This window comes from Podarcis cretensis (genome assembly GCF_951804945.1).
Source record: "Podarcis cretensis genome assembly, chromosome: 2".
Lineage (NCBI taxonomy): Eukaryota > Metazoa > Chordata > Lepidosauria > Squamata > Lacertidae > Podarcis > Podarcis cretensis.
In genome coordinates this window covers 15,803,989-15,820,736 of record NC_137171.1, presented here as the reverse complement: position 1 = coordinate 15,820,736, position 16,748 = coordinate 15,803,989, and the positions used below count along the sequence as shown (strand labels likewise).

The following is a 16,748-nucleotide window of genomic DNA, read 5'->3' as shown; positions in this document are numbered from 1 at the left end:
AGGTAAACGGCGTTTCCGTGTGCTGCGCTGGTGCTGGCTCGCCAGAGCAGCTTCGTCATGCTGGCCACGTGACCCGGAAGTGTCTCCGGACAACGCTGGCTCCCGGCCTCTTAAGTGAGATGGGCGCACAACCCTAGAGTCAGACACGCCTGGCCTGTACGGGCAGGGGTACCTTTACTTTTACCTCTGGAGCCAGTCCTTTCATGCTGCTCATCATCCTGCCGCCGCTGCCAGCCCCTGCCGCTTGCAAGGCACAGGTAGGCAGCCACTGGGGCTCATCCGGTGCTGTGGAGAAGGGAGGGGAGAGTCGTGGGGAGGGTTCCCCAAAATATAGTCTGGCCCCCCACAAGGTCTGAGTGACAGTGACAGTGGACCGGCCCCCTGCCGAAAAAGTTTGCTAACCCCTGGTTTATAAAGTGACAGAGAACGTCTGCCACCAAGCAAACAAGGACAAATTCAGTGGTACCTCGGGTTAAGTACTTAATTTGTTCCGGAGGTCCGTTCTTAACCTGAAACTGTTCTTAACCTGAAGCATCACTTTAGCTAATGGGGCCTCCTGCTGCTGCCGCACCACCGGAACACGATTTCTGTTCTCATCCTGAAGCAAAGTTCTTAACTTGAAAAACTATTTCTGGGTTAGCGGAGTCTGTAACCTGAAGCGTATGTAACCTGAGGTACCACTGTAGTATGCCCCAATCAAATTGTGGCATCAAATAAGAGAATCAGAAGTAAGCAGAGATGTATTCTGAGACATCGCCAAAATATGTGCCTCAAGCCTTAGAACGCTTTGTGGCACCATTCCTCATTAATGTATTCTGTAGCCTGGGAAGTGACTCTCACATTCCACAATAGCAACAGCAAAAGATCAATCCACAGACACTACAGGGTAATCAATGTTCAAACCACTCATTCCCTACGCTTTCTATGGTGGCTCATAATGGCCTAAAAATACTGAGCCAGCACTACAAACACATTACATACTGCGAATGTACAGCAGTGGAGTGCAAAACACTCAGAGTTTATGTTCTTAGCTCAATCACTGAGACTGAACATAAAAAAAGATTCTTAAATTAGTATCTGTCCCTGTATTTTACCTTCTGTTGAAGTAAGCCAATAATATTCTATTTTCTGAGTCGTTCGAAACATTATGCTGATGTGCTAGATGGAGTCACGTTTCCTGTTTCCACTGCGATGACAACTTATTGTTTCAATCATCATTCTTGAAAATGTGTACTCAAGAACCAGATTTAAGGTAACAGAGGACAAAAGTGCACATATGTCTTATGGAAAGCCATTTTGAGAAAGCCTGTCAAAACCTGCTTCTGCTTGGATAAAGAAATAGTTCCTGTTTTATCACACATGTGCCTAGGGCAAATACTTAAATGTAGTCTGAAAAGCTAAACTAACTGAAAATTGAGTAGTCACACAATTAATGTTCATGGGCAGAGCAGGCATCTAAAAAGCAGTAATTACAGCAAGCTACACTCTGAATTTTGCAAATCACACTCTTTGGAACAGTTCTGGAAAAGAGGGTCTGTTCCGATCACAAGGAACCCCCGCCCCCCAGATGACCCTCGGGGTCCCTTCCTCTATTCTACAATTCTACGAAAATACTATATTCAAATTGTAATCCATCTACCATTCCACTTTTTAAAGGACAAGGGCAAAGAAAGGATAGGGCAAAAAGCATCACTACACAAAATTTAACGAAAACTGTTGCAATGAAATTGAATAGACTCACACTGGTAAGAAGAATGTCCTGAATGATTCCCACCCCTCTTAAAAATTTCTTGCTTTTCCAAGTGCACTATGATAACTTCAAAGCAGTTTTTATACTACATGCAGTGAGTTTTCAGATGAGGAGACCAGTATCCCAAACATGCAAAAACCTATTCCAACTTTTGCTACTTTAGGATTAATCTACCCTAATTTGAAAAGTAGCAACCTACAAGTCATTAGAGCCAGTAAATAAACAGTGGCCCAAAGGCAGCCCTGTTTAGGGAAGTTTTTAATGTTTGATGTTTCATCGTCTTTTAAATATTATAGTTGGGAGATGCCCACAGTGGCTGGGCAAACCCAGCCAGATGGGCGGAGTATAAATAATAAAATTGTTGTTGTTGTTGTTGTTGTTGTTGTTGTTGTTGTTGTTGTTGTTGTTATGGCTGGTGTTACAACACTAGAAGGAATGTGCTAAAGATTTAAACAGAAAGCACTAAAGATTTTTTTAAATCAGTAAAGAACACCTCTTTAAACAAATCAGAGTGCAGGACACCAAGCAAAGACAGACCTTTGGTCTGATCTATCAAAGCAATTTTGTGTAATTTTAGGTTATTTGTTTAAATTCCTGGCACCTTTCACCATGAAACAATCCAGCCAAAGTGTTGTCACTGTTATCTGGCAGAATCAGTAATCTTAGATTCTGCCCCAAGAATATAATTCAATTATTTTATTCAAACAGACCCCAGAACATAATCAAACACCTCTAGATCAGATTTATGGGCCGATCCCAACCATAATGAGAGGTGAGGGTCCTCTCCTTATGCCTATCTCTGTGATCTATGCAACTGATATAAACCATCTACAGTAAGTCATTAAATGTTTTCCCAACCCTGCCTACATGATCAACTCACAGCAGCAACAAAGCATACTGTAAACAGGAATTTCAACCACAAGCTCTTGATGGCAGGAACTTTCACTTTTCTAAAAGAGGCTGTGCAAACACGGCTGCTGCAATGGTTCACAGAGGTGGAAAGCAGATGCAACCGGAATATGAACTTTGCTCTCTGTGCAAGTGTTTGGTGGATCCCCCCACCCAACATATTCATTGTATTCAAAGAGAGTAGGACAGAAACACGAGGCTTCAATAAGAAAAAATTGACAGGAAGTGTGCACCAAGGAAAAGTTAGACTTGGGAGGAGTTGTGCATAAAATATGTGTTAAAATATCTAAACATCTAAGTCTAATCCTAGGAATCCTAGGTGTATTGAAATGATTGACAGGCAATGTCAAATGATGCAATATGACTGGCGAGGGTTGAGTTTGCTTGAAATGATTTTTAAACTCTTACGCGCTTTAGAAACAGTGCTTTTTGGTAAGGTGGTGACTTGGAGACCCTGAATCTTGCATGTGCTTCTCACAAAGAAGTTCATTTACAGTGGTGCCCCGCAAGACGAATGCCTCGCAAGACGAAAAACTCGCTAGACGAAAGAGTTTTCCGTCTTTTGAGGTGCTTCGCAAGACGAATTTCCCTATGGGCTTGCTTCGCAAGACGAAACGTCTTGCGAGTTCTTGCGAGTTTTTCCCCTTCCCCCCCCTTTTTCTAAGCTGCTAAGCCGCTAATAGCCGCTAAGCCGCTAATAGCGCTAATCCGCTAATAGCCGTGCTTCGCAAGACGAAAAAACCGCAAGACAAAGAGACTCGCGGAACGAATTAATTTCGTCTTGCGAGGCACCACTGTATTAGCTTCTAAGAAGCACAGAGAAGGCATCAGTGTTAATCAAACTGTCACTGTGTACCAATGTTCGATACATTTTAACATGACTGATGGAACTAGCCTGGAACTACCTGGAACATATCCTTACCAAGGGCAAATGGACAATAACTGCCAAAACGTGTCTTTGCAACGGGGCTACAAGAACATGAAGTCCCTCCTGCAAACAAATTTCCTCTCTACTTCCCTCAGCCAAGGTTTAGCAATACACAGTTGGGTTGAATCCTAACTTCTTCTTGTTGTTTAGTCGTTTAGTCATGTCCGACTCTTCGTGACCCCATGGACCAGAGCACGCCAGGCACTCCTGTCTTCCACTGCCTCCCGCAGTTTGGTCAAACTCATGCTGGTAGCTCTGAGAACACTATCCAACCATCTCGTTCTCTGTCGTCCCCTTCTCCTTGTGCCCTCAATCTTTCCCAACATCAGGGTCTTTTCCAGGGAGTCATCTCTTCTCATGAGGTGGCCAAAGTATTGGAGCCTTAGCTTCAGGATCTGTCCTTCCAGTGAGCTCTCAGGGCTGATCCTAACTTACCCTTCCACAAATGGAAGGGCTCCTTGTGTCAAGTCTTTTGATCCAGTGGAGGATCCCAATGGAGGCAGTGAATGAAGGTAACTTTCACTGACTCTTCCTCCCTGCAGCCATCCCCTTATCCCAGAGGTTCGCCCAATCCTTTAAATTATTAAAGGGTGTAAGGTGGGGTATCAGCAGAATTTGCCTCCCATCTCCCACTGGCAGGAGCATTGCCTGACCAGAGCTCTACTCAGGGAATACTGTCATTGGTGAAAACTTAGTCTGTATCTATGCCATGTGCAAGTCCTGTTTAATAGTCCTCTAAGCTCCAATTTGGAATGTCTCTTATATAAACAACATTAAAAGTATGAGAACCACTCAATGCAGCTTTTTTTCTTTTTTCTTTTTACAGCCTGAGGATATTGTTACTGTCATGGAGTCTAAAAATATCACAAACTGCAAGGGAAATTATAGATTTCTTGCATGCTTCCTATTGTTCACATCAAATCGATAACTTGGATTGAAAAATATTGCTGTCCAAGCAGAACACACTTCCACTCACACAGTGGTTTGGATGGCTGATTTCCCCTCACTTGAAGTCCCTCAGGAGCCACCTTAGAGGATATCCTAACACCCCAAAGGCAGCTTTTCAAAGGCCACTGGAGGACAGAACTGGTGAATCACTCATACATATTGTGCAAAACAATGCAGTGATAAGGGTAGCAACTTGCCAGGCTTAATGTTTACCAACGATGGGAGCACAATTTTAATTTTCCTCCTGAGATGCTAGACTGCCTTCAGCCAGCCCTGAACAAAACTGGGTTTAAAATGACAATTCAAGAAACCAGTTGAGTAGAAGTGAGAACACACATAAAAGTATGCATTTGCTTGTGCTAAAAAATTTCAGCAGCTCCTTTAAAAGGATGTGTCTCTTAAGACACTGCACATATATCACTGCTGTCTTCAACTTTTTCAGACACAAACCTACCTGTAACCCAAACATGTATCTGGGGATATATTTTTTAATTTTTTCCATATACTTGTATGCCGTCGCAACTCACTTTAGATCTAGTCATGACCCAGTAGCTAGTCCCACCCCATCAGTTGAAGACCAATGCTATACCATAATAAACAAAACCAAGAACAGCTCTCCCAATCACCAAGAGTAGCAAGTGTGCAAGACAAGTCACGGCTCGAAGGTGGCAAGTCAGAGGGCTGAAATTTAAGAATGAGTGGGGAATTCATTCAAGATATATGTGTGACAAGGATGTGTCTGTGCACCAAGCTGGTGCTTGCCTTCTAATTCTCAGCAATCCTGATAAACACAGTTTTCAGCAAGATCTACAGTAAACTGTTTTAGCTTGAACAAAGCAATAGAGCCCAGTCACACAGAGATGTGAACTAGCAATAAAAAATGCTTTTTGTCGCCCTGTATCCAACCCAGCATTGAATGTCAGTCCCTAACCACCCCCACCCCGGACAGACACTACAGAAGTGTTTTTATTCATAAAGTCACCCAATTTCAACAGCTATGGCTGCCTAAAGCATAAAGCATTATTCCTGCATTAAAACATATGTTTTTCAAGGCAGCTAGCCATCCAGCTGTTTCGACAGCAAGATTACAGAGAGCCTACTTATGTCAAGATGCAATACAATTCCTTGCGTTGTTTTTATACCCTGGGGACATGGACTGGGGAAAGCAGGTTGCTTGATTGCTGTACAAGTCTACATAAAGAGCCTCATGCTGGTCACTGAGGCAGGAAATTCCCTTGTATTTCCATCATTACAAAAGTGTTTTAGGGTACGCTTGTAAAAGTTCATAACCTACTTACCGTATCTGTTATTGTGGTCCCAAAAGTTAGAAGAACTGGTGGAGAGGGAAGTGAAAATATCCCACACCCCCATTCCTTAACAGGTTTTATGCCTCACTACAACCTTAGCTTTTTATGTAAACCAGTGATTTTCAAGCAGTGTGCCATGGCACCCTGGGGTGCTTTGAATGATAGTCAGGGGTGCCACGGGCAACACTGACCTCTGTCCTTCTCTTCTTCCCTCCCTCCTCAGATGCCCTCTTGTGTCTCTGCTTCCCAAAGGCATGCACAGCTGTTTGTTGCAGCAGCCCTGGCTATAAGCTCCCCAGGCAAATGGTGCCTCTGGGACTGGCCAGGGGGTGCTTCCCAGGTCCCTGTGGGGCAGTGTGAGGAGGCACTTCTATTTGGGACAGGGGGGCAGCAGTTGTGGCTGCCTGGAGGACTCTCAAGGAGAGGGGAGGAGGCTGAGGGAACACTCAATAATAATAATAATAATAATAATAATAATAATAATAATAATTTATTTGTACCCCGCCCATCTGGCTGGGTTTCCCCAGCCACTCTGGGCGGCTTCCATAAAAACCAAAAATACACTAAAATATCATAGATTAAAAGCTTCCCTGAACAAGGGAAGTTGTTTGAGAAAAGGTGAGAGGCTGCCAGCTCTGCAGGCAAGGGGTGACATAACTGGGCTCCTTGGCCCCACAGGGGTGCCGCAGAAAGAATGTAGTTGGTCAAGGGAGCCATGGACTCAAAAAGGTTGAAAGCCTCTGATGTAAACAGCATGTTTTACAATGCCATTAAGTAAAGATAAAGAGTAAAGGGACCCCTGACCATTAGGTCCAGTCGTGGCTGACTCTGGGGTTGCGGCGCTCATCTTGCTTTATTGGCCGAGGGAGCCAGCGTACAGCTTCCGGGTCATGTGGCCAGCATGACTAAGCCGCTTCTGGCGAACCAGAGCAGTGCACGGAAACGCCGTTTATCTTCCCACCAGAGCGGTACCTATTTATCTACTTGCACTTTGACGCGCTTTCGAACTGCTAGGTTGGCAGGAGCTGGGACCAAGCAATGGGCTCTCACCCCGTCATGGGGATTCGAACCGCCAACCTTCTGATTGGCAAGTCCTAGGCTCTGTTGCTTAACCCACAGCACCACCCGCGTCCCACAATGCCATTAAAGGGGACAGCTAAACAGGGTTCCACAAAACATGGAGATTTGAACCTTGAACAATGCATTCATCATCATTCTTCTCAAGGCTGTGCACCATATTCAAAGCAGTCTGGACACCAGCAACCTAAATATGTGTCAGGCAATAAACAGGAAACTGCTGCCTGCACAACTTCTGTTCAGACGTTTTATACTTCCTTCTAACAGATCAACAAAAGTTGGTTGATTTGGGAATTGTGCAGAGGTCACAGGGTTCAAGACATGTGGTCAGTGAAACTAGTTCTTCAGGGTCATAGTCATACAGAGTTCCCCTCAGGAATGCTGCTTGCCCATTTCCTGAACTTTTAGATATCATTAAAAAGAGGTCTGTTCTGTAGCATAGCAATCTCCATACTGTGCACCAGGGCACACTAGTCAATAAAGCTTACCTTGAAAAAAGTAAATCCACCATGTTGGATGTACCCCTCTATGCCTCTCAGACGAGGGAAGCCCTATGCATCATTTATCCCTGTTGCACACACGCAATATATGAACAATGTCATCTCAGGAGAGGGAATTTGGAAACTCACATGTCTGGGAAACCATGTTGTAGCTTTTATACTTACAACGATATAAAGAAGGGTACTGGAATTAAGAACACTTTTTTGTCTTACTTTACTAACATTAATTTACATTAATTTCAACATTCAAATTATATATTTTGCACTGCCTTTTGATGCCTTTCCTTCTCCAAAAGTATGCAAAGCACACGTACACACACTCAGCAGAAAATCTCTGGCCATGAGCCGGCCTGCAGACTATCAAAACCACAGTTTAACTATTTTAAAAGTACAAAGTCTAAGCAAATTTTGAGTGCATAGTGCACTTGGTAGCTGCGTAAAAAAGATATATGACTCACAAGTGAAGCACAGACAGGACCATAAAACATGACTGGCCCTCAGGACAATGTTGCACTGCCCACACACAGTCAGTTCTTTTGCATGTAAAGAAAATACCAAACTGTACGTCCATGAACAATGCACAGCCTGGCCAATGCAACCTCTTTTCAGTGACAGGCAAGGAAGTAATCAAGTCTGAACTTATATGAACTGAGCCTGCTGAGCTGAGGTTCTCGTCTATACTAACCTAAGTTGATGTTTTTATAAAAACACCTTGGACTTCTCATTCCCTGAACATCATATATAAGTTGCCCAATTGCTCTAGTAAACTGAGAACTAGATTATTTCACATTCTCAATCAAAATGGTTCAACCTTACGACAGAAGGATGCATTTTTCCTCAAGCAGAAAACAAAAATGGTGTATTTCAATATTCCCTACAAAATCTTTTCACAGAAACTACTTTGGGTAGAAGGGCAGATTACAAATCTAATAAATGATTTAGGAATTGTTCAAAAATTGCCAAGTTCTTACAAGTAATCAAGATTTCACAGATCAGATTATTATTTTTTAAAACAAAGAATTCTGCTGAATACCAATTTGTCAACACTCGCAAAACGCTACTGGCAATTTCACACAGTTGAGTGGCTAAAATCCTTAAATACAGATTACCTTACCTTCTTCCTTTAACTTGCCAGTTAACACTATAACCAACTCTGATCTCTCAAGACTTAAATCTTCACTTTAATAGTAACATAGATGCCCAAAAAAATCCACATGCTCAATAGTTATAGGCTACCTGCCTTGGAGAAGTCTTGTACATATTAGCATGTAAACACAGCCAAATGCAACACAAAGCAGGCAGGACATTCATTCTTTGCTATCAGAATGTCACAGAAGTTAAAGCTTATGGTTGCAATACTGGAAAACCTAAATCAAGGAGCTGGGTATGTTTAGCCTGGAAAAGAGGAGACTGAGAGGAGATATTCAGATATCTCAAGGGCTGTCACATGAAGGGAACAACCTTGTTTTCTCCTGCTCTGGAGGGTAGGACCTAAACCAAAGGCTTCAAATTACAAGAAAGGAGATTCTGACTAAACATCAGGAAGAACTTTCTGACAGTAAGAGCTGTTTGACAGTGGAACGGTCTCCCTATGGAGGCTTTGGACTCTCCTTTGGATGTCCCAGCCATAAAAACAGGATGATAATGGCACAGAGACGCCCATGATAGAAATGTAAGAATATGTTTCGAATGTGGTGATCCTGATACAGGAAGAGCTAGTCCTACAGACCTATAATAAAGGCACAGGTCAGTAATGAGACAGAAGGCATTGTGAGTCACATCAGCATTACACTGGAATCCCCAAGATTCAGTAAGACAGGATTTCACCACCACAAAAGTTCTGCAGTCCTCAGGCTCCTGTTTATGCAGGCCAGCACAACAGAAGTGAATCAAAAGTTAGTCAACCTGTTGATGCCATATATTCAAGGCGTCAATCTGCAAGCACTATGGCAAGACACGTACAACATCAGGAATGGTCAGTGGTAGCAAATCTCACATATTCCTCTTTTGCAGAGAGAAACGGGCTCCAACAAGCAGTCACAGCCAGCAAAAATAGAAGCATTTCCAAATTAAATATAACTTCTGAATCTAAGCAGTCTCTCCCGAGGAATAAATAGAAAATGAAAAACATGTCCTATGGCAAACAGTTCTTGAGAAAGAAAGCGAAACAGCATTCTTATTGGTATTTCGGGTATTAAACTGAACCGGCTGCCACTGCAATTTCAGCGGACCTGATGGGGAAAGCGCAAGGCTCCTGCACCTTTAAGAGTTGCCAGGCAAGCTACAGCTGCTGAAATTCAGTCTTCTGTACAGCTATTAAAGGTTCATCTGGCCATTCTATAATTTCCAGTGCTAGGTATATACAACTTTCCCCCACAAAGACGTAGAGATATAAAACATTGCCCCTATCGGAAAGAGAGAGACAGAGAGAGCCCATGGCTAAATGCAGCTTTAAATTTCAATCCAGAAGTTCAGGTTATATAAAACTCTAACCTCATTTCATCTCTGTGATACACACTAGTCTCAGGGCACAATTACTACTCATTGTTCACTGGGACAGCAAACAGTAGGGCAACTAGGCAGACTCGAAAGTAGGAAAATGCTGGCTTGGGCATTTATGTTTAAAGAGTGGTGAAGACTCCTCCTATCAGACATCCTATTAGTGAGGTAGTTTCAGGCCTTGAGGTTGTCCTGCTGGTATTTGTCATCAGCAGAAGTTTTGTATATAGTTTAAACTCCTTGAGCTGATATTTGCTGCAAGGGGGAAAAACAGAACAAAACAAGCACAGATGACTCTGCATGAGTCAGTGCTTATTACCATTGCATCTTGGAGCACCAATGATTAGGAAACAGAGTCATAAGAAGTCAGGACTCACAGCTTCTGTTCCTGACTCTGCCACTGACTCACAAGGCAACCTTTGGAAAGTTGCACAGTCTCTGACTCAAGACGCCCTCCTTTGCAAAGAGATCGGATCATTCCAACAGCCCCCCGTAAGTATGTTGCAAGAATAAATGAATATTATGTAAAGTGGTTGTGGGTGCATGTTCACTATGGAAACTTATGTTTGCCGTCAGATGGTAAAAGTTCTTCAATAACAACCTCCTCCTCCTCAACACCTACGGTTAAAAAAGGTGGGCTTACACCATAAGAATTTGTTTGCCAGTTGAGAGTCCCAGAATCATGTACCAGTCGGCACATCATCATTCTGTGGGCCTGCTGGAACATATTCTCACCCCAGCAGAGGATTGTTTCCAGGTAGGGGTCAGAAGCGGGTCTTGAATAGCCTTTGGCTAAGACAACTGCGAGGGTACCAGCATGAGTTTGACTAGGCTGCGGGGGGCGGTGGAGGACAGGGGTGCCTGGCGTGCTCTGGTCCACGGGGTCATGAAGAGTCGGACACGACTAAACGACTAAACAACAACAAGACAACTGCTTCCCCCGCTCCCTCGATCAAAAGAAGTGATAGAAACTAAGATATATAAGGTAATCACCAAATGGCACCTTAAACCTAGGTTACGGTTGCCACAACGGAAAGTCTAGGCACCATTTTCTTTTATAATGAAATTTATTATTCTTGTTATTATTTTTCATTTCACTTCCACACCACTTTATATTTTAAAGAGAAAATATCTAAGCAGTGGACAACACATTAAAACATCCATCAAACCACCCAGAATAAAACAAATTCAAGTTTCAAGGAAAACATTTCAAATCCTTCTCTAAGTGACATTTAGCTTTCCCCATATTTATTGACTGACTTAATTTATAGAGCTGCCACATAGCAGAAGTACGCTAGGAACCAGTGCGGTGTACTGGTTAAAGTGCCAGACTAGGACCGGAGAGATCAGGCTTCAAATCCCCACTCAGTCCTGAAGCTCACTGGGTGACCTTGGGCCAGTCACAGCTTCCAAACCTACCTCACAGGGTTATTGTAGGGATTAACTGAGAAGCAGGGCAAACCATGTACTCCTTGGAGCAAAAGGTGAGATAGAAATGCAATAAATAAGCTCTTCTGCTCACCTGCTTAAGAAAGTAGGACGGTGCCAGCCAGATGGAGATGTCCTTTGCCAGCGTGGTGCCCAGAGATCTCCGTGTAGTTGCAACTGGACCAGTGCCCATTGCAAAAAGTGCCTGGCTAATTCCTAACACTGATGAAGAGCTATAAACAACCGAAGAGGCCATCCCACCATTATTTGAATAGGGGATCTTCTCTGGCATAAGAGATCAGGAACTTTTTAAAAGGGAGAACCAGAGGGAGAATGCAAGCAGCACAAGCAGAAAGTCTTCAGCTGAGCCCTTGAGTTGCTCTTTGGCATGTTTATTATATATTACAGTTAAAAAATAAAATATTGTGCAGCACCTGATACATTTCTAGACTACCCTTCATTAGAAATAACCTCAGGGTTCACAAACAAATGAAGACCAGTACTAAAATTCATTACCCATTACAAATGGGCACCACTGACTGACCATCTACAAATGCCTTGGTGAAGTGATATATCCTCAGCTGGCATCAACATGCAATTAAAGTAGATGCCAGTTGCATTTCTGATGGGAGGGCATTCCAGAGCTATAGCCACCACAGAAGAAGACCTACCTTGAATCACTGCCTGATGCACTTACTGGTGGGAGCGCCAAAAGGCCCTCTCCTGCAGATTTTAAATCCCAGGATAGTTGAAATACAAAGAGGTGCATGTTCTGAAGCAATCTGAGAACAGCCCACCCATCAAGTTTTCCATTGTGCCATCCCAATATGGCAGTGGCCTTTAGGTTTAAGCTTTAGCATCCTTAATTTGTAATACATTATGAGGCAGTAGTTGTGAGTAAGTAAGTTCTAGGCTTTCCCAGCTGTACTGCTTTAAAAACAACAACAACATGGACCACAGGTTTGAGATTTACGGCATGTAATGCCTTGAAAGAAAACATTATGAAAATGATATATAGGTGGTACATGACTCCAGTCAAGCTTGCAAAGATATACCATTTGTCTGACAATAAATGTTGGAAGTGTAAAGAAGCTGAAGGAACATTCTTTCACCTCTGGTGGACTTGCCCTAGAGTGAAGGCCTTCTGGGAAATGATATATAATGAGCTGAAAAAGGTATTTAAGTATACCTTCCTTAAGAAACCAGAGGCCTTTCTTTTAGGCATTGTCGGCCAGAGTGTGCAAAAGAAGGATCGAACTTTTTTAATGTACGCCACAACAGCAGCAAGGATACTCATCGCTAAATGCTGGAAAACTCAAGATCTGCCCACACTGGAAGAATGGCAGATGCAACTGATGGACTATATGGAACTGGCTGAGATGACTGGCAGAATCCGAGACCTGGGAGAAGAACTGGTGGAGGAGGACTGGAAGAAATTTAAGGATTATCTACAAAAACATTGTAAATTGCATGAATGTTAAGAAAGATGTAAGATTTGTAATAACACGGCTCCAACAAATTAGTAATAAGGAATATAAATTTGAACGTAATTGAAAGAAAAGATAAATTTTGGATTAACAATATTTTAAAACTAAGATTTCAGAAGTGTGAGTTAAATTCTAAAATTTGAGATTTAATATTGGATAATTATATGATATGAATTGAAGTAAGCAAACAATTTGCTAGCAAAATTTATGAGTTCAGAATGCAGGAACAAGAGATGCGAGGAAGTCCAAAGATGAGAATGAAATGTAGAGATTTGAAAAGACTATGTTACTGATGTATGTTTTTCTGTATTGTTCAAAAAATTGTTAATAAATATTATTTTTAAAAAAAAGATTTTGAAATGACAAAAAAAAAATATTTGTAATAAAAGCATTATGAAATCCAAAAAAAATAAAATAAAAAAATAAAATAAAAACAACAACAACATGTCCCTGTATATCTCCAGCTTTCTGTAACAGAATTAAGGGTTTCTGTTACAGCTTTGGAAAGGTATCTTATCTCACAGGACTGATGCAGAGATTGAGATAGCACCTACAGAGTGCTTTGACAATTCTAAAATGCTATATACAGTAAATGATAAGAATTATTCTACCACAATAAAACAGCAGAGGGGCTTGCAGAAGGATGCTCCACCACTTTTTCAGAAGTGTCCAAAGCAGTTTACTTGCAGTTTTACAGAATCCATGCCCAAATCCTTTCTGATAGGCCAGCACAGTCTCTTATAGGCTCCGACACTGGGAATACTTTCATTACCCCTCTTCTCCATGGAGAAGTCATGTATCTCCCCTCCCCATCCCCACCCCCCATAATATTGAGGGTATAAGGCTTCTCTTTATGAGGCTCTGGGTGTGGGGTTGGGAGTTCCCTCTCTAGCGTCTCACTCTTCTGCTTTCCATCTCTACCCCATCCAGAAAGCAACATAAGGTTAGGCTGCTTCTTCCTCCACACCTCTCTGTCTAGGTAGCAGCTGCCAGGACATTACCTTGTTCGTTTCTACATGGTTCCATCCTTATTTCAGACATTGTGATATATCGATATATTGCTATGTTTAGCTGGTGATATATCAGGATGTTGAAAACCCGATATTGCTGGGTTACAACTCAAACTCTTATCCTCAACACACACTCCCTATTGAGCAGTGTTCATATATATAAGCTAGGCGCCAAACCCTGGCTCATTTAACCAGGGTGAAATCAGCCCTGAGTGCTCATTGGAAGGACAGATCGTCAAGCTGAGGCTCCAATACTTTGGCCACCTCATGAGAAGAGAAGACTCCCTGGAAAAGACCCTGAGGTTGGGAAAGATGGAAGGCACAAGGAGAAGGGGACGACAGAGGACGAGATGGTTGGACAGTGTTCTCGAAGCTACCAGCATGAGTTTGACCAAACTGCAGGAGGCAGTGAAAGACAGGAGTGCCTGGCGTGTTCTGGTCCATGGGGTCATGAAGAGTCGGACACGACTAAACAACTAAACAACAACAACAAGAATCACCAAAATGGAATGCCTAGTTGCCATTTTGGAGCCAGACGACTCAAAAGGCGTATTTTTCAAAACAACTTTTTGGTTCCTGAAATCCGTTCTGATTGTGCAGATAAAATAAAATGGATAGAATTCTACAGGATGTGTTGCTGGTGTGTGATCCCCAGGCATGCACCTCCAGATGGTGCAGACGTCAGGTGCCATTCTGGCATCCGGGCATCTTCACTTGGTTGCAAGTGGCCTATAGCCAGGTGCAAAATGTGTCTGGCAAATTTTTAACACTGCTCTTGAGCTTCCAGAAAATGCTTAGGCAAAACTACAAGGGCACTGCTTTACTGTAGTGCTTCCCATCAAAAACATTTCTACACACCCTTTTGTCATACAGGCATAATAAAATATCTAGATTATTGCAACGAGCTTCATAGCTAGCAGAAATAAGAATCTGCTTCGATTAGATCTTGTTTGCACACAATTGTGGCAGCACACAGCTATTCTGTGCTACAGGTTCCCCAGTTAGAGGGCTGCTCTAGTGGTCCTTCTTTGTTCACAAAATGAACAACTCTTCCTGCTCCCCACACAAGCACACCAACATCTGCACAAATTCTGCCACCACCTCTTACTTCTCTGAAGATTCCCAACACAATAAATTGCCCTGGCAGGCAAGCAACCACAATCCAGATTCTTTAGTGAAGACACATGGATAAACAAAGAGGAATGAAGTCACTTGCTGAAATACAGTCAACCACTGTCACCTAGACAGGCTAGCTCATGTTTAGTCTGAAGAGTAAACAGGAACCTTCACTCCTACATGATGAAGCAATCACAAAGCAACAATGACCTGGAGTGTTAAGCTCAGGGGAAGCCTGCCAGCAACGGGAGTGTGAACCAGGGTAGGGCACTGGTTGTGTCTGGATGTTTGAAAGTCAAGTTTGAGTCCTCACACAGCTATGAACCTCACAAGGTAGCACTGGGCAAATCAATGCCCAAGTCTGGTGATGTGACTAGAGATAATTATTTTTAAAAGTCACTATGAGCACCTTGTGAAAAAGGAGGGATGTCAACATGAAAAATGCTGAAGAAGTATCTGAAGAAGTGTGCATGCACACGAAAGCTCATACCAATAACAAACTTAGTTGGTCTCTAAGGTACTACTGGAAGGAATTTTTTAATGAAAAGTGCTGTCAGGTTACAGCAAATGACCTTGAACAAAGGAACACTTACATACAGTGGTACCTTGGGTTAAATACTTAATTCGTTCCGGAGGTCCGTTCTTAACCTGAAACTGTTCTTAACCTGAAGCACCACTTTAACTATGTTGTCGCACCGCCGGGGCACGATTTCTGTTCCCATCCTGAAGCAAAGTTCTTAACCCGAGGTACTATTTCTGGGTTAGCGGAGTCTGTAACCTGAAGCATATGTAACCTGAAGCATATGTAACCCAAGGTACCACTGTATACTAAGCAAAGAAAAGCTGACACATCTTTCCTCCCAGCGTATTATTTCAGAACAAGGTTATGAATTCACTGTTTTATCAAACTCAAAAGATTCCCCTATCCCTTCAATACACTTTCATTTGTTGTAGTTAAGCTGTTCATCATACATGGCAGTGGAAGCAAGCTTGATACTGATATGCGAAGCTTCAAAAGAATCAGAAACCAAAAGCAGGAAAAAGGAAGTGGGGCAGCTTACCTTGAAGCATTTGGGGTTCCCAGCCCTGCATGATCAGAGCTTTACAGTAGAGTTTCAGAAAGGGAGCGCACGATTCATGGACTGCTGATCAGCGTGGCAGTCAGAGGATAAATGAGCACTACTCACAAACTAGTTGCTTCTCGAAGAAAGCCACTCCCTACGTCAGTAGGAGTTGTACGGCAGATTGGAGAATTCATGCTGAAGGGCGGGGTGTAAAGGAAATTTATGACCTAGTCTAGGAACACTGAATCATTCCTCTGCCCCCAAAATGGGTTATCATTTTGGTCTTTCTTATCATGCCTGACACGAGGGCTCAACACCATAACAACCCTCCCTCTCCAGCCCTGGAGAACTAGGTAATGAAGTAAAAATGAATGTATGCTACCAAGTGTACAGCAAATAGCAAGTATGGGAGAGGGGGAGTTCATTGGGATTGTGGGGAAAGTTAGTCCTTTCTTCTCCTGCTGTGGTATACACACAAAAGTTAGGGCTACCAGCAGATTCGGGGGGGGGGCATTGTTGGGACTGCAACACTTGATGAAAGGTTTTGGGTTTTTTTAAAAAAACAAAAAACAAAAAACTCCCCACAGCCCATATTGAATCTGGAGGACAAACCCATTAGTAAATGTTTCATTTAACATCTAGTTTGGCCCCTCACATTCTTTGACGGGGTGGCTAAACAATGGTCCTGCAGATGTTGCAAAACTACAACTTCTATTAATCCTAGC

At 42.7% G+C, this 16,748-nt stretch overlaps 1 protein-coding gene across 4 annotated transcripts in view; it reads right to left on the bottom strand.

Moving 5' to 3' along the window:
- DIP2B (disco interacting protein 2 homolog B) overlaps positions 1 to 16,748 on the bottom strand; it is a 185,073-nt gene that overhangs the window by 155,748 nt on the left and 12,577 nt on the right. Inside the window, exon 1 of one of the 4 annotated variants that reach the window (XM_079966339.1) lies at positions 16,021 to 16,158. The exons of the other annotated variants lie outside the window; for them this stretch is intronic. Within the exon in view, the coding sequence (XP_079822465.1) occupies positions 16,021 to 16,051 (31 nt within the window). The 5' untranslated portion in view covers positions 16,052 to 16,158. Of the gene's footprint in view, positions 1 to 16,020; positions 16,159 to 16,748 lie in introns of those variants that run through there. 4 annotated transcript variants of the gene reach the window in all.